At 45.7% G+C, this 27,732-nt stretch overlaps 1 protein-coding gene across 2 annotated transcripts in view; it reads left to right on the plus strand.

The window, feature by feature from the left end:
• The window catches only part of chn2 (chimerin 2), a 56,017-nt gene extending 28,568 nt beyond the window's left edge, over nucleotides 1-27,449 (plus strand). For both annotated transcript variants that reach the window (XM_084335695.1, XM_084335696.1), the window contains 7 exons: nucleotides 15,630-15,713; nucleotides 17,691-17,775; nucleotides 20,288-20,461; nucleotides 21,038-21,115; nucleotides 22,779-22,916; nucleotides 23,015-23,120; nucleotides 25,733-27,449. In XM_084335695.1, coding sequence (XP_084191821.1) covers nucleotides 15,630-15,713; nucleotides 17,691-17,775; nucleotides 20,288-20,461; nucleotides 21,038-21,115; nucleotides 22,779-22,916; nucleotides 23,015-23,120; nucleotides 25,733-25,904 — 837 coding nt within the window. In that variant the 3' untranslated portion in view covers nucleotides 25,905-27,449. The remainder of the gene's footprint in view (nucleotides 1-15,629; nucleotides 15,714-17,690; nucleotides 17,776-20,287; nucleotides 20,462-21,037; nucleotides 21,116-22,778; nucleotides 22,917-23,014; nucleotides 23,121-25,732) is intronic.
• Nucleotides 27,450-27,732: the final 283 nt, after the last annotated feature.

Below are 27,732 nucleotides of genomic sequence, written 5' to 3' on the forward strand. Positions count from 1 at the left end.
CTTGTACTAGGGGAGACCCAGGCATAAAGTAGAGAAACATTGGGAATTCAAACAACAAGAATAATAAAAATACAAAAGAAACCAAGCAAATGTGGGCCCACGTTACCAAAATAAAACCTACACTAAAGCCGGCTTATATTGTTTGGGGTACCCCTTAGACACTGGCTGTTAGCGTTAACTTGAATGGACGTTGATGTGGATACACAAGGTACCGTTCGTACTTAGCCAAGATGGCGGACCCACTCTTATCACCTCTCGTCCAGGTGACAAGATGGCGTTGGGCGATCCCGCGAGCACAGCCAGCGGGCTGGGGCGAACAGCATTGTCAGTAGTGAACTGGAGGAGCGTGCTGTGATGGCGACCTCTGCTGGTGGGAAGAGGCGTCCTCTGCGACGTCGGGGAGACGTCCACTGCTGGCTGTTGCTTGCTGCTGCTTGCTGCTGTCGCGCAAGCTAATACTGTTGCCTACCCTAAACACAGCTAAACTTTGGGTCTGGATGCACCCTCCTGCTATATCGATTGTACTACTAACGCAACTACTACTACTACTACTCCCCACACTAAACGTCTTCAGCGCCGCGCGCGCGGTAGTCTACTGGAGTCAGACCGAGCCGTTAGCAGCATGCTAATACACCGCCGCGGTAGTCAGTTAGTTCTGTGTTCCATGTTGCAATAAACGTTCAACGATGTCAACAAAACGGTATCTTATTACGGCTTTCCTCCCGACGACAAAGAGAAGAGAAGGTGGCTGAAGCCTGAAGTTGATACAGCATGATGACTTCACCCCATCTGTACAGTCATTACAAAGGACGCACCACACTTACTGCTCTGATCGGTGTGGCTCCCAATGCAGTTATAACCTTCACCAGTGACCTAGGAAGTACCTCAGACAAGGCGATCACAGCTGTTCTCCCTGTTGTGTGTGTCTTTACAGGTTTCATTCCCCTTCATATAATAAATATCATTTACTTTTGGAAAACGTTGTTTATTTCTGCCGGGACCTGTCCTGTGCTTAAAGCACTCACTGGATGGGCTGGCTTCACAACAGCCCCGTCCAGGTATGTGTTATTATAGACCTTTGTTTGTGACAGTCTGCCACAACATTTTAAAGTGTGTGAAGAAACTTTGTGATTCAAGTGTATTGAATATCAGGTGGATGAGCCTAGATTTGTGAATGTCTTAAGATGCCATGTTTACCTGCACTTCAAGAGGTTTAATCGTCACATACAGTACATACACAATACATAAATGATGATAATAGTGAAATGAAGGTGGTCTACAAGATACACTACACGACCAAGGTACCCATGTACATGACAAAATACTTCCCAAAGGTCAGTGAATACCACGATCACAACACCAGAGGGAGCTCCACAAATCATGTTAAACCCAGATTCGGCTCAAACAAGGGACTAAACACGTTTCGCAATTATGCCACATCAATGTGGAACGCCCTACCCAAAGCTGTAAAGGAATGTGAATCACTACCCACTTTCAAAAACACTCTCAAAAAACACCTAAGGGAGACTGCAACTCGAAACTGGCCCCTGTAAATGTCCGAACACAACCCCCTCCAATGTACAGTAAATTACCAAGTATGGTCTTGTCAATAATCCAATGTACAGTGTTTGTTTGTACAGGTGTACAGTGTCCCCCACCCACCCCTCCTACCCAACCCCCCCCCCCCCCCCCCCACTCCTACCCAACCCCCCCCCCCACCCACCCATCCACCTCCAATGTACAGTCCCCCCCCACCCCCACCTACCCAATCCAATGTACAGTTTCTACGTCTAATGTATATACTCTTTTCTTTCTGGACTCTTTTTGTATCACAAACAGTACTGTAATTGCAAATCTGGTATGTCATAAATGTTTAGATGTAGCAGTACTGTCTATCGGTATGTCATGTATGTCACATATGTTACGATGAATTGAAAATGGGGGACCCTGATGTAAACAAGACGAAAGTCTTTCTCTGGTCTGCATCCCCTTAACAATTGTATGTATTGAGCTGTACTGTACTGTACCCATTCTGCAATCTGTTAATAAAGTTTTCAATCAATCAATCAATCAAGCACACTTACTTACCGCCACTGATCCCACTCTAGGACCACTCCAGAAAGGGAGAAAGGTGCTTCAATGTTATTGTTAGTGATCCATACTGAAGCCGGAGAAGAGTAGCACCTCACCTCGTTATTAGACCGGGCGAGATATCAAAAGGAACACTGTTTATCACACTTTATACACACACAGGGAAAGTAACAGTTAGTTAGCACTTCTGAATACTTAGTAGAATATTCAGGCTGCTACATAGAGATCTATGGAAGAGTTGGAGGTTTAAGATGTCACACGAGTGCTGCGGTCAGTGTTGTAGTCGAGTCACTAAATCTCGAGTCCGAGTCGAGTCTCGAGTCCCCAGTGCTCGAGTCCGAGTCCCCAAAAAAGAGCCCGAGTCGAGTCCCCATTACCCTAGTCCGAGTCCAAGTCATCAAGGTTGAGTCCACTCCACTCTGGCAGTCAAAGAGCTGACATACCAATTAAAAAAGGTCTACATTAAACATAAATGACACAGTGGTCACCACCGAAATTAAATAATGTTACTGTATTAATATAGCCATCAATATCTTATGCCAAATGATTAGGGCCTATTACAAAGTAAAGTCAGAGTCCTCGTCTGCACCTTCCGAGTGCAGACGAATGCAGTCAATGCTCGAGTCCAAGTCCGAGTCATTAGTGTTTAAGTACAAGTCGAGTCACAAGTCCTGAAAATGTATCCTCATTAAAGACCTGATCCTCTGTCCAAACAGTAGAACAGAAAGGTACTGTAGCTCCACTCCAAAACCAAACTATTGTATCAGAGGAATTTCTTCTTATCCTCAAAATTCATTGACTGAGGTCTTGATACATGGACTGACAGTGCATGGCGACTAAACCTGATGATGTACAGCATTTCATCATAGCTGCAAAAGGTTTGTTTACATGTGTAATAATGTTCACAAATATTTTTGTAAAAACTGATATTTTTAGTTATAAATGGGTTAAGAAAATTCCAAACCATCATATTTTCCATCTACAAACACACACTCTTCAACGATATTACAGGTGCAGCTCGATAAATTAGAATATCGTGGAAAAGTTATTTTATTTCAGTAATTCAATTCAAAAAGGGAAACTCTCGTTGATTATAGATTCATTACACACAAAGTGAAATATTTCAAGCCTTTATTTGTTTTAATTTTGATGATTATGTCTTAAAGCTCATGAAAGCCCAAAATTCTGTATCACCAATAATTTTTTTTAAATAGATGTATTTTTTCTTTTGTATATAGAAATGTCGGCCTTCTGAAAAGTATGTTCATGTTCACTCAGTACTTGGTTGGGGCTCCTTTTGCACAAATGACTGCATCAATACAGCTAAATATAGACTTTTCCACGTTATTAAATTTTTTTTTTTTTCCACTTTTTCTCCCATTTTCTATATTTTCTCCCATCCCAATTTCGTATCATCCAATTCAACCCTCCCCTGTCACGAATGCTGTTTCTTGCCTCCCACAAGCCGGCTGCAATGTGGACTAAGTCATACATAGCACAAGTCCCCTCCGGTACTTGAGGTAACAGCAGTCGCATCTTTTCACCTGCGCAGCTCGATCTCTCAGTGGCGAGGAGTAACGCGTGGGAGGCTCACGCTGCCCCCGACACTTCCTGATTCTACTGCGCAGGCGCACCAACCGACCTGTAGGAGTCGCTGTCCACAACGCCCGATCCCCACCCATCAGTTTCCCACCCCCTAATACGGCCAATGTGTATTACTGTGGACGACCAGCTAAACTGAAAGCAATGTGGAGCGCTGGGCTCGAACAGGCAAGCCCAGCGTCTCCGTCATTAGTGGACGAGCGCCTTGCCCACTACGCCACGTAGCCGCCCCCCACGATATTCAAATGTAGTGAGCTGCACCAGTATGTACATGTGTTTTTAAATCCAATACATGTGAATCAACGTCTACAGTTTGCCCTACATAGCCTATACTATACAAACACGATTTTAATCCACTACGCCAGAGCTGCACGTCCATGTCTCCGGTTAGATTAGACTGTTTCTAGAACCATTTCTCTCTCCTGAGAGTGGGAGACGCATTGTCCCCGCTGCCCCCGGGTGTGTGCTCACTTCTGCCATGCTTCATTGCCTCCAATGAGAGGTAATGATGACTACAAGGAGACGGGGACTTGGTTCCGCCTGTCGCGTGCATCAGACACCGATCTCGGGGTGAGACGAATTGCACATTGAAGTCGTTTGTTCTTATGAGCTGTCGCCGAATGATTAACCAGCGGGGAATGTATTGTGTCTGGTCTCTGTCTGATGGAGTAGGGGGTATCTGCAGAGCCGCAGAGCCAGGCTGGACGGGTATAAGTGGTCTGGACAAGTATAAGTGGTCTGGACAAGTAGTTGCGAATGGGGGGGGGGGGGGGGGGGGGTTCGTCTCGTTTACATAGGTACATTATACATAGACAGTAATGTTACATCTAGACATGTAATAATAGAGTCAGTGTGTCAACAGTTGGAGGATGTGTGTTTAGTTGTCACTTTGTTCCCTCAAAGATGCTGCTGCCAGCAGCTGGAGAACTAATGGCTGCACGACTATTAGGAATGTCTGACTGCTAACTGTGTCTGACTCTTAACCACCAAAACCTGCAGCACCTATAATGTATATCATGCCAGTTAGGGTACAGACCCTCGCCTGAATAATACTGTTTATTTTTCTCATATTTTTTATATTCAGATGACATTTTATTGCCTGTATTTATGTCTTTCTACTATTACCCTGTCCATACCTGTACCCCCCCCCCCCCCCCCCCCATGACACCTACATTTCTCCTTTAACTCACCTGCATGTACATGGGTGGACACACACACACACACACACACACTCCAGGGTGTTCTCTGACTATAGCTGTTAGTCATCCCGCCTAAATGGTTTAGTCTCTGACCACCTAAAGGACAACTTCTTAATTTTCAGGATTTGTAATCATACTAAATATGTTGTCATCTACGCCGGACGCGTATCGCTGGAAAGAAACTCCGGAGACTGTCTCATGCTTTCCTCCGACGCATGTGCGGCCAGCCTGGCAGCGCAGATTCTCACTGGGAGATAACGTGTGGAAGGTCGCACTACTCCTCATTGTACTGTACTTGTCTAATAGCCCTTCAAGAGCAACGGGTACAGGGTCGATATGAGGGTCGATATGACCCTGATGTAAACGAGACACTAATCTCTCTACCCCGCGCTCGGTTGCTAACTTGCTATTGTTTTTTTACAGTCTGCCGTGAACATGGGAAATAATTGCGACAGCTCTGCTGTACACTGGGAACCTTGGTTGCTATGCCCACACAAAACCGCAAAACTTCACCCTGGACTCCGGTTTTCAAAGACCGGGGTTGCAGTGTAGCAAATCCCCGGTTGTGTGTGGCCGAACAGTGCAACTGCGCACATACAATCATGGTTATATTAAATCCAGTGCTCGTGTGGACTGGGCAACTTGCCTGCCATTACGTTTCGTTCTGAAAAAAAATGGGGAACTAGGAATTAACTGTCCCTCCACTAGGTGGCAGTCCAATCAAACTACAGTTGATCCCTCTCTCCCTCTCTCTCTCTCTCTCTCCCCCTATGTCTCTCTCTCTCTCTCTGTCTGTCTCTCTTTCTCTATGTCTCTCTGTCTTTCCCTCTCCTTCTCTGTCTATCTCACTTTCTCTGTCTCTCTCCCTCTGTCTCTCTGTTTCTCTCTCTTTCTATCTCTCTCCCCCGCTCTGTCTCTATCTCTCTCTGTCTTTCTCTCTCCTTCTCTGTCTGTCTCTCTGTTTCTATCTATCTCTCCTTCTCTCTATATATATCTCTCTGTCTCCTCTCTCTTTCTCTTTCTCTCTCTCTCTCTCTCTCTCTCTCTCTCTTTCTCTCTCTCTCTCTCTCTCTCTCTCTCTCTCTCTCTCTCTCTCTCTCTCTCTCTCTCTCTCTCTCTCTTTCTCTGTCTTTCTCTCTCCTTTGTCAATCTCTTTATCTGTCTCTCTCCCTCTATCTCTCTCTCTGTTTCTCTCTCCCTGTTTCTCTTTCTATCTCTCTATCCCTCTATCTCTATATCTCTCTGTCTTTATCTCTCTCTTTCCTTCTATGTTTCCTCTCTCTCTCTCTCTCTCTCTCTCTGTCTTTCTCTGTCTTTCTCTCTCCTTTGTCAATCTCTCTTTATCTGTCTCTCTATCTCTCTCTGTTTCTCTCTCCCTGTTCTCTTTATATCTCTCTCTGTCTTTATCTCTCTCTCTCTGTCTTTATCTCTCTCTCTCTCTCTCTCTCTCTCTCTCTCTCTCTCTCTCTCTCTCCTGCCTGATGATGGACCTTTGTGAGGATGACAGGCCTCTTCTCATTAGCACGGCTAATATTTTACCATCTCTTCTTCAAGGGGACACATCTGTCTTCCACGTGTCTCTTTTGTGTTTCTTTCAGCTTGACGAAAAGATCAATTGCTTGGGGATGTGGCGACTACAGTAAGAGACGGCTGATTGTTTGTCAGCCAGCGACAGGGACATGATAGCCCTTCCGTCTGCTCTTTCAACGTCACTCGTTAGTCTCCGCCATTTCTAATGAAAGACAATTATGTCGGCGGTTCTTAACTCATTGACCGCCACGCTCTTTTCCCATCTTTACTCAATGGCGCCAGCGTTATTGACCATTTTAGCGATGTTTGCGGACCCATCGTGTGTTCTGTATTATAGCTATGGAGACCACCTCTTGCAGAGACAAGTCGCATTTCTTTCCTCTCTCCCTAGGCCTTCAAGGCCGTTCCTACCGCCGCCTCTACTGCTCCATGGAGCCCGACGCTGCTATGCTCTGCTTCGTGCCGGTGGCCGGACTATACTCAAATCAACTCTAAATGGATCTAATCAGTGGATTGCATATTTTCTTCAAGAAGCAGAATAAGGCTAACCCTCTCTGCCTATTGGGACATCATAATCGGGCTACTAACTTGAAGACGTGGTCATTTTTGGATTATCGAAGCTTTTGGACTGCAATAAGAAGATTTTGGATCTGTTTACCGCGCACAGGATCTACCAAAATGAACTGATAAGACACTTGGACACTTGGACTAATAATGCATTCAGTCATTTGGACGGAGTTGTTAAAACTCACTCCACTCAAATCAATAGAGTTATATTTCACTCTATTCAAATCAAATTTAAAGTGACGTGGCTGGGATAAATTGTGCCAGTCAGCCAAAACAAATTCCTGGACCAAGGTCGAACCAGAGAGCTGTGGAGTCGAAGGCCCTCTGGGAGATAAGAGTGGCGAGCGGCTTCCCCTAACCGCAATCCCTACCTCCCCCACCCAGGACTTGGCTTGTGCACTCCCCCCCACCTTCCTCTGCATTGACGCTGCACTGTCGGCTGCCTCGTGTGAGGGATCACTCCCCCCCCCCCTACAGCCCTGTAACAACCCCAACCCACTCCCCCCTCCTTCCGTAAATGGCGCTGCCTATGATGGCTGCCAGTCTGTTTGCGGTGGTGAATATGCATATGTTTGTCTCAAGGCTCACTACCATTATTACTATCTAAAATGTAATAATTGTGGAATATTACTGTAATGAGCTGTATGTGTATGATCCAAGCGTCCTATGATCCTCATAGGAGCATAACAGAAAAAAGCATTCCATGTGAAGGTATTCTGTATCTTTGCATGTCAACTAATAAAGAAACTTGAAACTTGAATAGTATGGCTCATTTGACAGGCATTGTTTATAGTCCAAGACTGACTAGCCAGTTCATTTCTACATACTGTAGTTTGTGCGCTATTCCATGCTAAACATCGCCCCTTTCCAGAATAATCCAGTCTTTTTTCATAGATAGCGAGATATGATGCGGTATATGCATTATGCCCAAATCGTTCGGGTTGCTCGTCTGAAAGCCCAAATACTTCCAAATCAAAGGTATATACCATATACATATGTGTCTTCACAAAATCATCAAAGGGGGGGGGGGGGGGGGTCATTTTAACTCGAAACTGCGAGTTTACCAAAAGCATGTTTTAGGTCCGGTAAAATACGACATAGAATACAGGGCTGTACGCTAAGCTTTTTCACTAGGGGCACACTTGCCCCTAAATGAGAAATTTAGGGGCAAAAAATATTTTTTAGGGGCAAATTTTTTAATAACAATTTTACCATTATTAAAAAAAATATGTTCCTCCTGCCTCATTACTATGGTCCTTTTATTTAACATTTAAGTGCGTTTGTTTTCAGGTTTGTATCTTTTATAATGAACCAACTGAGAGTGTGTAAATCACTAATAGAACAAAAACAACAAACTGTGTGTGTGTGTGCGCGCGCTTGTGTAGTGCTCCTTGAATGAGATCATCACAACACACACACACCATTAATCAGGAGGAGAAGAAACTCTGCATACATTTGTTTCACAATGAAAAGTGCTTTAGAAATCAAATGAATTATTATTATTGTAAATAACCTCATGAAAGGTTTATTATTTGTATGGGTAATTACCTGCTTCATATTTGTGATGTTACTGGTTTCAGTGTGTGCCTAAAGTGATCAATGTGTTGGGCCGTTTATAGAGATCTATGCCAATTAATGTTTATGTATATCCGGGACTTTTTTTTTTATAACAATTGAGAGGTATTTGTATATATGACCTTTATTTTGAAAACTGTTGCAACGCAACCTTATTTACATTTGCGCTTTTGACAGTGAAATGTTCAGTCCAACTTAGCTCGAAGGAAAGACTAATAAAAAAGGTTTAATTGACCCGTATGAGGCTCTTACGGTAGGACTTTGATTGTTTATAGAAGTGGAATGTAATACTATGCAAAACGAGAAATAAACAGTGATTTTACCAGCAGTCATTTCATTTCATATACGGGGAACCGACAATTATTAGTATTATATTATTTGCATATCGTCTCATTATTAGATAGATAGGTTGATACTTTATTGATCCGCGGTGTCAATTTAAGTAGACAGTATTTCACGTCCTAATAGTGGGGTACTCACGTAATGCATGGCTGATCCTGAACGTTAGAAGTTTCCGTGTCCCCGTCAATCAATCATCACATCATCACGTCAATCATCATCATCTTATCATCTCTCCACATCGGACGTGGTTGTCATAAAATTGACTGATATCCATTATCCACTCCGTTGTTCTTGCGGAGCAAGAGCCATATTATTATTTAAAGGAAGCGGCTACATTCAGTTTCGTTTCGCTAGGAATTATGGGATTTGGTGTTGGATGTATAGACTACGCAGATAGGGACATGGTCTTTAATCGCACGATAGACTACAAGTTCCAAGTATATAGCGTGACCCAGATTCACTCCGCGCAAATCTTTTTTTTCACTCAGGCTATCGGTGATCGCAGTAAGTTCATTCATTGCCGACAGATTCTTTCATAGCACCACGAGCTCGCGTGAGTGGCGTCATCACACGCCTTGGATAATTTAGGAGTGAAATGCGAATGCAAGGCTTGAAAGCACTACTCGCAAGCCCGCCCCCAGATAATATTTACCAATCGCAACGGCCAATTAAAGGGGCAATTCGTGATCATATCATCGCAGCGTACAGGCCTGGAATATACCTTACTTTAGCCAGAAGGTACTCCAAAAAGAATAATCCCAGTGATCCCATCGCGATCGCGATTACTCGTGTATATGTGTATATGGGAAACGATAGGTTTGAGGCAAGAAAATCTCAGAGCGATTGCTCTGCAAGAACTCCTCCCCCTCAGAGGGAATCAGGACAGACAGGAATCAGGACAGACACTCCCACACTAAACTATCCCAGTTCAAAAGGTAGGCAATACTGTCACCTGGTGAGATTCGATCGTCATTGCAATTTCAACATAGGCAGATGTGCCAGGGAGACCCAGGGAGCTCCGACTGAGTGTTTAGAATGGGGATCAAAGGAAAAAGATCAAAACCTGAGAAAAGTCGGGTTTGGCGCTCAACGGTTGGCGACGAAACCCGACTTTTCTCAGGTTTGGCGGGCAAAGAGTTAATAATAATAATAATAATAATAATCAATTGTATTTGTAGTGCACTTTTCGTTCACTAGGATCTCAAAGTGCCACAGGGTTAAAACATAAAAAAAATATATATATACAAAAATAGTATAAACAGAAAATGTAAAACAACAGCACATGAAAAAAATATTATCACAAGAAATAGCTAGCAATCAAAAGCCTTTTGAAATAAGAATGCTTTCAGGTCTTTTTTTAAAGAGTCCAGGCTCTGTGGTGCCCTCAGCTGGATGGGGAGGCTGTTCCACAGGCGTGGTGCAGCCGAGCAGAAGGCTCGGTCACCCATGGTGCAGAGCCTGGTACTGGGGACCCGAAGGAGCAGGCTACCTGCAGATCTGAGGGTACGGGTGGAGGATTGTGGATTGATTGATTGATTGATTGATTGATTGATTGAAAACTTTATTAACAGATTGCAGAATGGGTACAATACAGTACAGCTCAATACACACAATTGTTAAGGGGATGCAGACCAGAGAAAGACTTTCGTCTTGTTTACATCAGGGTCCCCCATTTTCAATTCATCAGGACATATATGACATACATGACATACAGATATACAGTACTGCTACATCTATACATTTATGACATACCAGATTTGCAAATACAGTACTGTTTGTGATACAAAAAGAGTCCAGAAAAGAGTATATACATTTGCTGTAAAAACTGTACATTGGGGGAGGTTGGGGAGGTGGGGTGGGTGGAGGCTGTACATTGGAGGTGGTTCGGTGGATGGGGTGGGGGTGGGGGGTTGGGCAGGAGGGGTGGGGGGGGAACACTGTACAACTGTACAAGCAAAACTGTACATTGGAATATTGACAACCATACTTGGTCATTTACTGTACATTGGAGGGGGTTGGGTTAGGACATTTACATGGGCCAGTTTCGAATTGCAGTTTCCCGTAGGTGTTCTTTGAGAGTGTTTTTGAAAGTGGGTAGTGATTCACATTCCTTTACAGCTTTGGGTAGGGCGTTCCACATTGATGTGGCATAATTGCGAAACGTGTTTAGTCCCTTGTTTGAGCAGAATCTGGGTTTAACATGATTTGTGGAGCTCCCTCTGGTGTTGTGATCGTGGTATTCACTGACCTTTGGGAAGTATTTTGACATGTACATGGGTACCTTGGTCATGTAGTGTATCTTGTAGACCAGGCCCATTGCAAGTTGCTGTACTCTGTCATCTACTCTAAGCCATCCTAGGTTGTCAAAGTGGGCAGGGGTGAGGTGGGTTCTAGGAGTCAGGTCAAGCAGTAGTCTGACTAGTTTGTTTTGAGATGTTTGTAATTTTGTTTTTAGCTCCTTTGAGGTGCTTTGGTACCATGAGGTGCAAGCATAGTCGTAGTACCCTTGTATGAGTGCTCCTGCCTGTTCTTGTTTACCAGAGAGGAGATCCGGTACAAGAATCAAGTTCGTTGGTTGCCTTTTTTTATTACATTGGATGCCATTTTGTCACAGGAAAGATTAGCCTCTAGGATGGAGCCCAGGTAGGTAAATCTTTCCTTGTGACAATATTGTCACCCACTGTAACTGAGAAGCCGTCGGTCTTGCTGAGTTTGTTATTTGAACCGAAGAGAATGGACTCTGTTTTGCCCATGTGTAATGATAGTTTGTTATCAGCGAGCCATATGCAGATTTTGCCTAGTTCCGAGCTGAGGGTTTTTTCAACCTGTAACTTGTTCTTGTCAGAGACCAGCAGGGCTGAGGCATCTGCGAACAAGAACAAGTTGCAGTCACAAGCTGACGACATGTCATTTGCATAAATTAGGAACAGTAGCGGTCCTAGTATGCTTCCTTGTGGAACACCACAGCTTACTGTGAGGGGGGGGGGGGATAGGGTACCGTTTACCTCCACCATCTGCTCTCTCCCCTCCAGGTAGGATTGCATCCATCTCACTGATAGACTATCAAAACCCATTGCTTTTAGCTTGTCAATCAGAATGGAGTGATTGACAGTGTCGAAGGCCTTTTGTAGGTCCAGCATGACCATGCCGCAGTATTTGCCCGCGTCCACCTCTTGTTTGATGTGGTCGTTCAAATAGAGAAGGCATGTGTCAGTGGAGTGGGATGTTCTCTACCTACAGTGATGAGTTCCTGTAGGTAGAGGGGTGCGTGTCCGTTTATTGGACCTATTCCGTCTCTCGGTCGATCCATGTGTTCCAAAAAGTGCCACCTTGTGACAACCTCCCCTCAGGGACACCATTACGGCTCTAAGACATGCAGACTTTACTGCACCTGCTAAAAACAGACCGTAAGTCCCTACTTGGCCTCGTGAAATAATGGCAATCAGTGCTGCTCAATGTTTGTTTTTATTGGCTGTTTACAATGGCGAGCTCCCTCCGGCAAGCCGCGATGACAGCTCTGTTGATTGCACTGCCTTGTGGGGCAGCGTTTGACAAACACCTGCCAGTCATTTCCAATAATAAACAAAAGATAACGACCACAGCCTCTCAGACATGGCCTCTCGTGGCTTGAAGTTTACATTTAGACCTTCACGTCGTGTACAAAGTACACAACCACCACGCCCTCTGGCCTCAGAGAGACACACACACACAGTAGCTTTTCAGCGTGTTCCTTCCGCAACTCACATGTCATATCATGTCACGGTTGGGTGAGAAGCGTTCTCCCACGCCTCACTCGACCCGTCGAGCGACCTTCCATGTATCCGTTTTAATTCACACGCCTCCCTCTATTGTGTGTGTGCGTGTTGCCGGGATTGCCAATAGTGGCCAAGCGCCTGCTATTTTCCTTCCGACAACGGTTCTCGGAACAGACAACACTCGCCATACTGGTTGGATTTCGGCGTGGCTTGTTGAGAGGGTGAAAGAATGTAACGAATGCACGATTGATCCTCCGTTCCAGACGGTTGCATAATCTGAAGATATTTAGTTTTTTGTTTTTGTACAGCTGACCTCCTGCTGTAAACGTGTGAAGAATAATCAACAACAGCTATTTACATCGTTGAAGTTGTGAAACACCAAAAACCTACTGAGTTACAAGTTAAATAAAAACACATCTGACGGCAGACTTTTTCAGAAGTGATCTATTATTCATTGTCGTCGTCCTCGGGGACACAGCGGGGCACGTTTCCGTAGTCAATGCACCAATTTGAAAACACACACATTTGCACAGAGGGTGCCGCCCCCCCCCCCCCCATGGATAATGGACAGTAAATCCACCACTGTACCCTGTACACAGAGCGTCTATTTACCCTGTTTGTCGGGGGTTGTTTTTGTTTGGAATGTGCATAATTCCATCGCGCTGTTTTTTTCTTTTCTTACTACAGTGCGCCGGTGCCCACACAGAAAGACTGTGCTGTGTTGTCTTGCTCATGATTCCACGTGCCACCAGTTGTCCGCTCAGCTGGCCCGGCCCACACACGGCTTTGTGGGGAACTAGAGGAAGACCAGGCCCCTGAAAAGAGAGGCAGGGCTTTTTGTCCCGCTATCTTTTGTGCCCTCATTCTCTCTCAGCTCTTCTTTAATAAGAGACGAGGAGCCATCTGCCCAGAGACAAAGAACACAACCCCGGCATTCTCACTGCCCCCCTCCCCCCTCCTCTTTCTTTCTTTCTTTCTTTCTGTCACACATTCTCTCATCCCCTGTGCCTGTTTCCCTTCCATCAGGGAGCTAGAATATCTCAGTGGGCGATCCTTCACCCGCCCCCCTTTCCCCCCCTGGTCTGGTGTGTGTGACTGTCCAGAACCTGGACTCCGTGGTGCTGGTGTGTGTGACTGTCCAGAACCTGGACTCCGTGGTGCTGGCCGTGTCCTTGGGAGGATGTCGACTCAGTGATGGATGTCTTCATCTGTCGTGTCACTCGCTCGCTCGCTCACTCACTCACTCACTCACTCACTCACTCACTCGCTCGCTCGCTCGCTCGCTCACTCACTCACTCACTCACTCACTCACTCACTCACTCACTCACTCACTCACTCACTCACTCACTCACTCTCAACAGTAGTTGAGGCTCCCCCCCAGTTCCTCTTAGGTTGCTGAGGGGTGTCTTGTTGTTGTTGTTGTTGTTGTTGTTGTTGTTGTGCAACAGGCCCAAAAGCAATTTTCCAACACAGCTCCTGAGGCTATCTGGCACATAAGCCTCCAATCCTTTGACTTTATCTGAGCTTTACAGTCCCCCACTGGGTCTCTAGCGCTCCCCCAGAGCTCCGTCTCACCACTCGCCCCCCGCTGGTCCGGCTTTTCATCATTCCTTCACAATCATAAACACCAGGCTTAACTGCTCTCTCTCTCTCCTTTTCTCACTTTATTGCAGTGGGTTCCGCTCCTCTGTGACTCGACGTGACATTTTGTCAGTGTCCCGGTGTCCCCCAGGTCTCTCCGTTCGCTGATGACCTATAAGTGTAGAAGGACTGTGGGACGGATGTTTATAAGCACAGTTTAGAGACAAACGCAGCAACAGCCCCCCCCCCCACGCTAGCAAAGAGCATGGGGGGATCTAACTGGGATTTTGGGCACTGCAGGATTATGCCCCCCGGGTCAGGATTACATACGTAATCCCCCCCCCCAACCCCAGTAGATGGTCCGGTTGTGGCCTGGTGGTCTGCGAACAGAATGATTGGCGTGAGCAGTCTGCAGCCAGAGCGTCTGCGGCCTCCGCCGGTCTGGAGAGAGAGACAGAGACGTGCGCGGAATTCTAACCAGCTGACTGACATAGGTGGAGGTCAAGCGCTGGTTGACTTAAGAGGGCACAGCCTCTGGCTCTGGCAGGCTCAAGGAAGCCAGGTCTGTATTCAGAGCTGTGAGTAGAGACGTACAGGCCTCTATACGACCCTCGTGGGAGACCTGCCCCCGACGGAGCTCTGCTGGCTGCTGTTGAGTCGTATCTGCGGCCGAGTGAAGTGGAGCGGAGTGTGTCCGGAAGGCAGCGTGTTAATGGGAGTGCGCTCTGCGCTCTGGAGAGGGTGGCCGGCCCATTGATCCTGCTTTTAGAGAGTCGCTGAGCCATGCAGAGTGGGTCTGACAGCCCCCCCCCCCCCCCCCCCCCCCCCCGCGCTCGCTCGTACACAACCTCCTGCCCCCTCCTCTCCAAACCAGAGACCCTTTCTTCCCTCTCGCTCCTTTCTGGGCATGTGTGAATGGAGGCCATTGTGTGAGGCACACTCCTGCCCTCGGGGGGCCGCCCACTGCTGCTGCTCTCCCCTTGCCCCCCCCCCCGTGCTCCCGTTGCTCACTGGACTCAGATCAGATGCAGAGCCGCCCCCGTTCCTGCCTGTCATCAGTCGCCCTCCCGGGTTCGAGGGGAGTGGAGTGCAGCTGCCATCTACCGCGCGCTGGGCTGTTTGCTCCTAAACAAACACCCGCGTCCCGCTCCCCACGCTCCGTTCCCCGGAGGAGGAGGAGGAGGAGATGGAGGGTCTGTGGGAGCCCGGCCGGCCGGACGGGACGGAGAAGCGAGGAGGGCCCGCGGCGGCCGACCTGATCAGCCACAAGGCCAAGAGGCAGGAGAGGAAGCGGCAGGAGCTGCTGGCGTTGGCTCTGGGAGTGAAGCTGGGCAGCAGGGGCACAGTGTTGTGGAAGCCCATTAAACTGTTGGCCTCCTTTCCGCAGATCTCGTCTCCGCTGGTCCGGTCGAGTGCCTTGAAGGACGGCCAGGAGAAGCAGTGCGCCTACGAGAAGATCCACAACTTCAAGGTGAGCGGGCTTGTTTACTTAACTCCGGGGGGGGGAGGTGCTGCTCGCTCTCTCTCTGAAGAGGCTGTGTTCAAACCTCCCCCCGTTGAAGTTGTTCTCACGCAGGACATTAACATTTATCCCGTTCCCCATGTTTTTCCGTGAGATAACTTCTAAACACAGGTTTACCTGAAGGGCAAAGGCAGTGTCCAGCAGAGAAGCTTCATAAGGGTGTGTATTTTACACATTCTATACAGTTCGCCGTGTGCTCGTCACACCACAGAGCACAGTGGGTGCTTTTATCCCGTCACGGGAGCGCACGCAGCTGTCGCCCGTATGACCGTACCTCCACCCATTAGCGGCATCGATCGACGTAGATTTTTCACGCTCTTCTACCTCTTTCTGTGGGTTGCTGTTAATTTATAAAAGAAGGGACAGACGGCTTTTAATTTTTTTTTTTACAATCGATTGTGTGCTCATGGTAGAAAGTGGAACGTAGTGGAAGAGTTGTGCACGTGATTCCGCTGAAGGGGGGGAATCATTAGACAAAGAGAGAGAGAGAGAGAGAGAGAGAGAGAGAGAGAGAGAGAGAGAGAGAGAGACTGAGATATTGAAACACTTTGCCTCGGGGCACCTGAGCTTACCTGCTATTGTATCTCAGGTTGCAGGCGACCTGCGGGTCAGAATGGCCGCCAGCTTTGCGTCTGGTCCCCCTTTGAAAGGAACAAAACCGTCCACTCACCACCTGGCATATGCCCTGTTATTTGTACAACTCATTAATCTACTATAACCTCTCATGGGAGTGTCCGTTACCAACTGAAGTGTGTGTGTGTGTGTGTGTGTGTGTGTGTGTGTGTGTGTGTGTGTGTGTGCGTGCGTGTGTGTGTGTGTGTGTGCGTGCGTGCGTGTGTGTGGTGTGTGCGTGCGTGCATGTGTGTGTATGTCTCTCTCTGTGTGTGCGTGCATGTGTGTGTATGTCTCTGTGTGTGTGTGTGTGTGTGTGTCTGTGTGTGCGTGCATGTGTGTGCGGTGTGTGCATGTGTGTCTGTGTTTCCGGGTTGTGTGTGGGTGCTTGTATTATTTCGACTTGGGAGGCTTTCCTGTGGAGATGTTTGCATGTGTCCAGCAGGCCAGGAACAGATGCCAGACACATTATTGCAAATCCTTTAATCTGCCTCGTATATACAAATGCATTGATTTGGCAAAGGGTCCCGACCAGACCTCTCTGCAGCCTGAGGGTAGTAATCTCTCTCTCCAGTCTGACTGAAGGGAGCTCCCCCTGTTATGACTGGGCAGAGTGACGGCTCAGAGACTGGCCAACTCTCCTGGACACATAATAACATCTACAGACCAAATTAACTTGAATTTACTCAGTTGATCAATCGGAGTCAGTGTAAATGTGTGTTGTGTGAAGTACATTTCGATTTTAAAAGATTGAAGATTGATTGTGCTCATAGTGTTGACAACTGAGAGATAATGTATTATGTGGCCCGCCCCCTTCCTGTACTGTGTGCACTAATGACCTCAGCATTTATGACTAATGGTTGTTCTGTTACTACTCCCTTCTGCCACAATGTTCAGAACACTTGCATCATCACCCTCAAACAATGAATGATTGATGGATGAAAGAAAGAAAGAAAGAAAGAAAGAAAGAAAGAAAGAAAGAAAGAAAGAAAGAAAGAAAGAAAGAAAGAAAGAAAGAAAGAAAGAAAGAAAGAAAGAAAGAAAGAAAGAAAGAAAGAGAGAGAAAAAGAAAGAAAGAAAGAAAGAAAGAGAAAGAAAGCATCAACGGTTCTACCCCCAGGCAGGTTGTCAGTCTTTTATTCTGAGACATAATTTGACGCAGCACCTTTGTTCAGCCTGATCTGAAATGGCTCTGGAACAGAACATAAGGCTGCATGTAGACGACCAGGGGGAAGATGGTATGTCACAGTTGTCCTCACAACACACTGACTGTGCAGATGACATTCCTATAACCACGTTTTCCTCGCCCTCCAGGTACATACGTTCCGAGGGCCACACTGGTGCGAGTACTGTGCCAACTTCATGTGGGGGCTCATCGCCCAGGGCGTCCGCTGCTCAGGTAACCATCCTCTCTGACCCCAGACCTGCTGCAGATAATCCATCCTGCTGGGACTGTATAACATGTGTCATGGATTATGCAATAATCTATGCCTAACGCTGTTCTTTCACGGATACGGTACACGAGTTCAGAGCATCGGTTCATTTACAAACTACAGTATGTGACCTTTTCTTTGCACGGCGGTATGGCGATATTCCCCCTCAAGACATGCAAAGATTGTCTTGTTTCTCTTCCCAGTCGGAGTCAGTGATTGATTTAATTACCCTTGTTCTCTTTTAAATGTGGTTACTTAACATTCTCCTGTGACACCTTGGACAAACTCGCTGGGCTCCTTCTGTCACTGACGATCAATCAAGTGATGCCAGATCACACCGAAGCACACCTTTTGAGAAACCTGATCTTGCGAAGGACATACAGTATAACCGCAGACCATCACCGCCTCGCCACGCAGCTCTCTCTCGACCGCTTGTTTTCCTTCACGTGACGTTGAAGTGAAAGAAAATGTATTATAAATGTATTTATTGTTCATTTCTAACTCGTGGTTATAGTTCTATAATCTATAGTTCATTGGGAGCTCTGCTGATTCGGTTCATGACATTGTTGTGCAATATGGTCGATATCATTTGTGGTTGTAGTTGTATTGTATACCTGCGTGGAGCAACTTTGAGTTCTCAAGCGGCTTTGAGTTCTGGAAAAGCGCTTTACATATCATAATTATTATTATTATTATCATTATTATCATTAAGCTCAGTAGAACAATGTAATTATGACAATCAAACATGATATTAACTTTCTGAATGAGGTGGGAAAGATGTTATATAACACTATAAAAAATGATGTAATGGTGACTGATTAAGTCTCATGTTTTATTAACTGAACATAGTAGGTGAAAGAGATGAAGTTCCACACTCAATAAAGCCAAGCTACAGACTCGTTTTGTTCTAAGATTTCTCATTAATTTCTCTTTTTTAATAATTAAGAATGAGCACACTGGCCTTCTTGAAACAGGAACACTGAAGAAGGCCTCTGGGCCTGAACATCTATGCGTGTGCACGTTTTCCCTTTATTAAAAAAAGGTCTTAAAAATACACGGCGCCCCAAGCTTGGCTCTATTGAGAGCAGACCTTGGTCGATCTGCAAACGCTTCGCTGGTCTAACGCGCGCCAAACTAAAGAAAAGAGAGCGACAGGGTATAGAGTGCTGTGTGCACTCTTCAATTAACCGAGTACGCCGATAGAACTGATTGATTGTACGCTCACAGGTCAGCGGGGTTCTCTGGCCCTCGGGGGCGGTCACAAGACCCTTTTCATTGCGCAGATACAATTCTGACTTCGACGTGTTTATTAATGGACTCTGTTGCTCTCTCCTTCAGACAGAGTGTTTGTTGTTTAGGCTTTGGCCACGCTGATACGCCGCAGGCCGACGCCGGTGTCATCAGACACCCCATGCGCTTGTGGGAACCCGGACAGGCCGCTTTGTCTCAGTTCTCCCTAACATAGAGATAGAGAGATACAGACTCTCTCTCTCTCTCTCTCTCTCCACAACAGACCCAACATTAATGTGGCTCTGGCAATAAACGTGCCAACTCAGTGTGATGGATGACTCAGCTGGATGTTCTGCTCGAGTCAGAGACCCCCCCCCCACCCCCTCTTTCTGTAAGGACACAGACAAGCAGCCACCTCAACACCCACATTCCAGGGGGCACCTCCTCCTTGTTGCCTCGTACTATCTAAGCGATACCACACACACACGAGTAGGCGTTCTGACACACTCGGCTCTCTCCATCGCCAGCTGTCCAACGCCCTCGCTGTGAGTGACTAAGACTAAAACTGTGACACAGAGCTGTCAGCCCCCCCCCCCCCCCCCCCCCCCCTGAGGCCAAATTCACTGTTATCCACCACTGGCACTGTGCACTGAAACAGCCCTGGCCTGGCTGACTGAAGGGCTGACTGTCTGACAACGTACAGTAGTTCATCGCTATCTCTGGCAAAGCCTCTGTCTCTAAGCCGGCTGTGTGTTATCTTTTTTTGTTTATCCACTTTTTCTCCTCTTTTTTTCTATTTTTCTCCCATCCCAATTCCACTGTGCCAATTCTTCCCTCCCCTGTCTTGAACGTTGCTCGCATATGCCCCCCACTGGCCGGTTGTAGGGAGGATAGAAGCCTTGCATCACGTGTCCCCTCCGATACACGAGGAGGCAGCCTGTCACATCTTTTCACCTGCCAGCGCGGACTCTCATTGGCGAGGTGTAACACGTGGGAGGCTCACACACTACCCCCGCCATTTCCTGTCTCTGCTGTGCAGGCGTCCCCCAACCGACCTGTAGGAGTCGCTGTCCACAACGTCCAGATTACCACCCATCGACTTCCACCCGCTGACTCTGCCAATTGACGGCTGGCCCAAGCTGGAGGCAACGCCGGTGTCTCTTGGCTGTGTGTTATCTTGACTCTGAGGCTCATCTCTCTCTCTCTCTCTCTCTCTCTCTCTCTCTCTCTCTCTCTCTCTCTCTGTAGATTGTGGGCTGAATGTACACAAGCAGTGCTCCAAACTGGTCCCGAGCGACTGCCAGCCCGACCTGCGTAGAATCAAGAAGGTGTTCAGCTGTGACCTCACCACGCTTGTCAAAGCCCATAACACAACGCGGCCCATGGTGGTTGACATGTGTATTCGAGAGATAGAGTTAAGAGGTAAGAAAATAACAACAACAACAACAACAACAACAACAACAACAACAACAACAACAACAACAATTCTTCAGTTTGTTAGCATTCGCTTTTGTATAGCAGCAGCTATGCTTCCTGGGGTCCAATAACTGACATGGTGACAACACAAAAATATACTCATATAAATATATTCACACTCATCACCATACATTGATAAAACACGTAAAAAAAACTATAAACAACACACCTAAACAAAACAAACACTGCAATTAGACAAAGCAAATAGACTCCACATAGTTCTCCAGAAACATGTTAGATGAACATGAGATTTCACTATTGACGTTTATTGCTAACGTCGATGTTGCCGATGGTGTTTTTTTTGGTCGCAGTGTGATTGTTTTTTCTTTTTCAACGTCTCTGTAAATTCATCATCTTTCATCGTGTTCTGTGGGCACCGTTTTGGTCAAATAAATGCCATGATTGTTCATTGATTCGTCTCCTCAGAGCCGTTCGGCTTTTGTTGGGGTTTTGTCATACAGAGGCGATGAAAGCAAAAGCACAAGGGAGAGAAGTAACAGCTTCCCGACTGTTTGCTCGCAGGTCTGAAGTCGGAGGGACTGTACCGAGTGTCTGGTTTCTCCGAGCACATAGAGGACGTCAGGCTCTCCTTTGATCGAGGTTTGTGTGAAGTTTGTTTTCTTTGCCCCCTGGGTTTGAGTCTGGGTTGGGGGTTCGTGAGACACGGAACTTCACGGGTTTCAATTAAAAGCACATTGCAACGGGAGAGCAGCGACAAAAGAATAATGCTACTGCCGCGAGCTAGCGGGCCTCGTTTGTCAATATTTACGTATTTACGTATTCAACGTGGTTGAATATTTTTATTTTTTTTATCCACTTTTTCTCCCATTTTCTATATTTTCTCCCATCCGAATTTCGTATCATCCAATTCAACCCTCCCCTGTCACGAACGCTGTTTCTTGCCTCCCACAAGCCGGCTGCAATGTGGACTAAGTCATACATAGCACAAGTCCCCTCCGGTACTTGAGGTAACAGCAGTCGCATCTTTTCACCTGCGCAGCTCGATCTCTCAGTGGCGAGGAGTAACGCGTGGGAGGCTCACGCTGCCCCGGACACTTCCTGATTCTACTGCGCAGGCGCACCAACCGACCTGTAGGAGTCGCTGTCCACAACGTCCGATCCCCACCCATCAGTTTCCCACCCCCTAATACGGACAATGTGTATTAGTATGAACGACCAGCTAAACTGAAAGCAATGTGGATCGCTGGGCTCGAACAGGCAAGCCCAGCGTCTCCGTCATTCGTGGCGAGCGCCTTGCCCACTACGCCACGTAGCCGCCCAACGTGGTTGAATATTTAAAAGGTGCTGTAAGTTGTATTTCTTTGTTAAAATAAAATTATGTGTTAAATAGCTCTACATTCCGGGCGCTCTAGTAGCACACCAGTATCGCGCTGCGTCGCGAAGCGGCCGTCCCGGGTTTGCTTCCCACTCCTGGTGACTCCCATTTGTTGCATGTCTTCCCCGCCTCTTCTCCCGTTCATCCTCTCCTCATCTGTCGGTCATGTCTGACCATGAAAAAGCAATAAATGCTAAAAAAAAATCTATACAAAATTAAAATAGCTCTACATTCCGACAGCCATCACTGATATAGAGTGTGTGGTCAGTAACATGGGTCTCCCACTCCCAGTCCTTCCGCTCTGCAGTAAACAGTAAACAGTAAACCAGGCCTTTCTGTGTGGAGTTTGCATGTTCTCCCCGTGCTCGCAAGGGTTTCCCCCCCGATAAGATAAACCCAATGGAAAAACATGCATAACAGATCGGAAGACGGACAGGAGCACTTGGATTGGTCCCCGGGGTGCGGCTCACGTTGACGCCCTATCTGCTCCCGGCTGCCCATGGGGGGGGAAGGACGACGGGATGGGAAAAGTGCAGAGAGACATTTCATCTGCGACTCAGTGCATGTGTGTGTGTGTTCCTGTGGGTCGCCCATCTCGCGTGTGTGTGTTAAAAAAACTGCATGACAAATAAAGACTTCTAGTCTAACAATTATTATTATTATAACAATACATTTTCTGGTATCCTGTTCCCACTTTATCCAATCAGGAGAGAGAAGATATATATATATATATATATATATATATATATATATATATATATATATATATATATATATATATATGTGTATTTTTTTCTTCTTCTTTTTTTACTTATTTAAAGAAATCTTGCCACATATGCATGCCAATTGTTTCCAAGGACTCCTTGTGGGAATGTTTTGTTAATACAATTACACCTCACTGATACATTTGCTATTTCTTCTCGACAGACGGCGAGAAGGTCGACATCAGTGCTGAGTCTTACGCGGACATTAACATCATCGCTGGTGCTCTGAAGCTCTACCTCAGAGACCTGCCCATTCCAGTCATCACATTCAACATGTACTCCAAATTTGTTCAAGCCGCAAGTAAGGGCTCTGCGACTCTGACACCATTCTGTACGATGACCTCTACCATGTTACACAGTGGTAGTGTGACACTAATTGTACTGTGTCTTCCTGTGTAGAAATCCCCCATGCCGACTCCAGGCTGGAGGCCATCCATGACGGTTTACTGCAGCTCCCTCCAGCGCATTATGAGACCCTGCGCTACCTGATGGCGCATCTAAAGAGGTGTGTTCAAAAGATACACGTCATCCGGAAAAGGAAACATTATATATAAAAAAAAATTTACTTAAAGGGGCACTTCACTGAAAAACAATGCTGATTTATTTTGCACATAATTTCACACATGTCCCAAGGCTCTAAACTGTTTTGCACACATTCATTTAAGTTTGACAGTTATTCAGAGTTAATGAGTTTGAATATCTCCTCCCATTACGTCATCAGAGGACACTAAATCCTTGTGTTGATTATAGCTCAATGAAATTATAAAAAAAAAATACCAATCCCTATTGTGATCCTTACAATCGACATAATTTCACCAAGCTGTAATCGACACAACACAAGGATTCAGTGTCATCTGATGACATCACTGGTGGCCATATTCAAACTTGTTTACTCTCAATGACTGTCAGACTAAATTAATGTGTGCGAAACAGTTTAGAGCCTCGCGACGTGTGAGATAAATAAATCAACGTTGGTTTCCCCCCTTTAACCCTTTCACTACCACACTACAGAAGGTTAACCCTATCACTGCCACACGGCAAAGAGTTAACCGTCTGTAGTGTGGTAGTGAAAGGGTTAACCTTCTGTAGTGTGGTAGTGAAAGGGTTAAATCTCCTCTGAAGTGAGTCACCACACAACCTGCATTAAAACAGGGACACAAAGGCGGTCAGGTGGCGTAACGGAGATTGCGTTCGTCACCAACCCCGGAGCGGCTGGATTCGCCTGTTCGAATCCAGCTCACAGCTCCGGGGTTGTCACCAGCTTGGCTGGCCGTTCACACTAATACAATTGGCAGTATTAGAGGGTGGGAGAAGCTGGCGGGGTGGGTCCGGGTCTTTGTAAACAGCGACTCCTACAGTTCGGTCGGGGCGCCTGCTAAGCGCGGATAGGATCTAAGTGGGATAGTGTGATCCTTCCACACGTTACGCCCTCTCAGTGAGAATCCGCGCTGCCAGGTGAAAAAAGAAGCGGTTGATTGGCTGGACGTGTGTCGGAGGAAACACGTGGTAGCCTCCACTCTCCCAGACCGACTGTGGGGGGTAAGTGCGCAGCGACCAGGAAGGGGATTGGGAATTGACATAACGACTAACATTGGGATAGGAGAAAATCGGAGGAAAAAGGAGGGGGAAAAAGATCAAAAAAATAAAAATTAAAAAATAAATAAAAACAGGGACACAAAGTGTCACAGATTGCCAAGCGTTCATCGTCATGTCTCTCTGGCTCTGTGACTGAACACAAAGTGTCATGCCTGTTGAGACGCCACTAGGGGCAGAGTGGCTTACCATGAGGGAATGAATTACTGCATGAATGAATGAATGAATGAATGAGTGAGTTACTGACATTGCCATCGTCTATTGTCTATGAGGTGCTTTGCATCGAAAAGGCAAACCTTCCATCATATTATGTATGATATGATGTGACGTATATATATGATATGATGTGTCACTGACACTGTACATATTAATATGACAACTCTGTGCATACATCTGATTAGCACTATTACTCAGTTGTACTAATTTATTTATATATTGTATACCCAGTTTAATCACCTGTACATTGTATATTACTATTGCACTTTACTGTTACATTTGTACGGAAGCCCTATAAGAGGCCATACATTCATACATTTTATTTACTCGTGTTTTGTTTTCCCGTGATAACGACTTATTATTTCGTTATCTCGAGATAACAATGTCCGTTTTCTCGTGATAACGACTTATTATTTCGTTATCTCGACATAACAAAGATCGTTTTCTCGTGATAACGGATCAATTTATTTCGTTATCTCGAGATAACAAAGTCCGTTTTCTCGTGATAACGACTTATTATTTCGTTATCTCGACATAACAAAGATCGTTTTCTCGTGATAACGGATTAATTTATTTCAGGGGGGTACATGACATACAGGTATACACAGTATACTGTTACATTTGTGACATACAAGATTTGCACATATACAGTACTGTTAAACAGAGATCCTAACAGAAAAGAATATATACATACGAGGGGGAGGAAACTGTACATTTGGAGGGGGTGGGAGGGGGTTGGACATTCACGGGGGCCAGTTTCGAGTTGCAGCCTCCCGTAGGTGCTCTTTGAGAGCTCACTTTGATTGTGCCGCCGGTAAAGCTGAAGCCTTTGCTAACCGTCTTCTTAGATGACGCACACTAATGTGTATATTATCTGTAACAGCAAGGCATAAAGCTATTTCAGCCTGTGTCAGGCCTTGATTGAAGAGATATGTGACGCAGTGATCAATATCCTCCTGCTCCTATCTGACATTGCGACACTGAATGATGTTTCCTGCAGTGATTTTATACTAGACTATCGTTTCGTTTTCTCGAGATCTCGAGAAAATTATCCCGTTATGACGAGAAAACAAATTAAATTAACTCATTATTACGGGAAAACGGAGTAAATAAAAATGTATGAATGTATGGCCTCTTAGGGCTTCCGTACATTTGCACTCTGGTTGGATGCCAAGCCTCTTTTCGTTGCACTGTACTTGTGCTGTATAATGACAATACATTTGAATCTAATCTGATCTACATGGTGTTTTGCCCCAGACCGGTACTCCTTTACTGACTGTGATTATTATTACATGATTACTTTCGCAGGGTGACAATGTTTGAAAAGGACAATTTAATGAACGCAGAGAACCTGGGGATTGTCTTCGGACCGACGTTAATGCAGCCGCCGGAGCAGAGCGCCTTGGCGACGCTGAACGACATGAGACAACAGAAGCTCGTGGTCCAGCTGCTGATAGAGCATGAAGACGTCTTATTCTAAAGGACTGTGGCCCGGGGGGAAAAGGCCCTCGAACTGGAAGAAAACGAAGGACAATTATTTATTACATTACAAGAGGAAATCTAAGCCACGCCGAATCTAATGAAGTGTCAATGTCTCCACATTGTGATCAGATTTAAACTTGAACCCGCTTCCTCTTCTCGCATGACTTTGACTTCAGTTGGCTTCGCGTCGAACTCGTCGTGTCTCGTTACTGTAAGGTTAGACGTTACGTACTCCAAGCCAGGACCCTTTTGTTTTTTGTTTGTTTTACAAGGCAAGACTCCAGTCTTTCTGACCCTCCCTACCTAGTACTGTTCCCTTCGCATTCTGAATTAGCCACCACCCAGTGACTCAGTCATCATGGGACAAGATGATAAGTGTGTGTGAAATCTGCTTGCAGGCAGACTGTCTGGGCAGTAGCACAGTGGAACCTGTGGAGGCTCGGATATTGTATAATCGAGCCTCACAGCAGTAAAATCAATGCTTTCATGTTGGTTGGTTGGTTGGTTGGTTGGTTGGTCAAATATATTTTCTTGTGTGCTGCAAAGTGTGTGATTCGTGGGAATGCGGGGGGAATTCTAATCAGAAAAATCCATATATTTTAGACCGAATCGGATCATTTAATGATCACATTTGAGTGTGTTGTAAAATGACAGATGAGACAATTGATAGCTCACGAAGCACTTTTTTGTTTGCAAAGAGGGTAAGAAAATATTTTGTAAAGATGTTTTATTCTTGTCTTTTTTTCCCCCGCATATTGCTCCTTTGTCACTATAATGTATGTTGTTAAGATATATTGAGGTCAAATTACAAAACTGAATTATAATTAGAATCATAAGAAGAAATAGTACAGAAAATGTTCAGCCGCTATTCGTGGGACTTATCAATGGGACTGTTTTGGTGAAGAAATGGATAAGCTGGTTGAATAATGAGTTTTAAACCCATTGCCCATGATAGCTGCCCTCAGCAGCACATCTCTGAGCAAGGCTACGCTGCCCAGCAGAAGCTAACCACAGTATACGCTAACAGTGAAACTGAGAAAAATGCCTTTAAAGTTCTTTGACTATCCAATCCAGTGATTTTATAGTTACTGGAATTATTTTTACCCTTTTACTCAAAAAGAAAGATTGAACTCAAGATAAAACAGATATTGAGAAGTTCTATTTCACTTTGAAAGAAATATTAGTTACTGCGGTTAGCTTCTGCAGGGCGGTATGGTTGCCTACTTTTCTGTTTACATACTGTACTGATATTTTCAATTGAAATGTATATTATCTGGATACCGCCCAACAACACAACTTACCCCCCCCCCCCCCCCCCTTCTTTTTTATTCCTTTTTACTCCAACAAGCAGCTATAGTTGCCGTCCACACCACCACCCCCTGCCAGATATTAGTGATCGCTGATAGCAAGAATATCCCTTTCACATTTGATTTGATGTAATGAAGTGAATCCTTTCTACAAATCCATTTTATTAAAATGTATTTTTGTGATGGCTGTGATTGAGATTGCAATTTATCAAATGATGATTTATTAAAGTATCTAAAACTTCCATTCAAAAATATTGTGTCCATGTAAAAGTAGTTCTCGAAAGCTTGATTGTTCACGTTCTCGTTGACATGGGTCAGACAGGATAAAGGCCCAGCCTGCTGATCCTGACGCAAAAATGAATCACAATTATGTGTTTATCAAACTATTTTGTATTTTGATCCCTTAAGTCGTTGTCTGGTAGTTCTGTATAGCCTTTTGTACCTCCGACTGCTCCACCCTTCCAATTGTACCTGTAGGCTAATGGGCATGGACCGACAGGTGGGTGGAGCCTTTGTCAC

The sequence above is a fragment of the Notolepis coatsorum genome, assembly GCF_963971535.1.
Source record: "Notolepis coatsorum genome assembly, chromosome: 19".
NCBI classification, from domain to species: Eukaryota; Metazoa; Chordata; class Actinopteri; order Aulopiformes; family Paralepididae; genus Notolepis; species Notolepis coatsorum.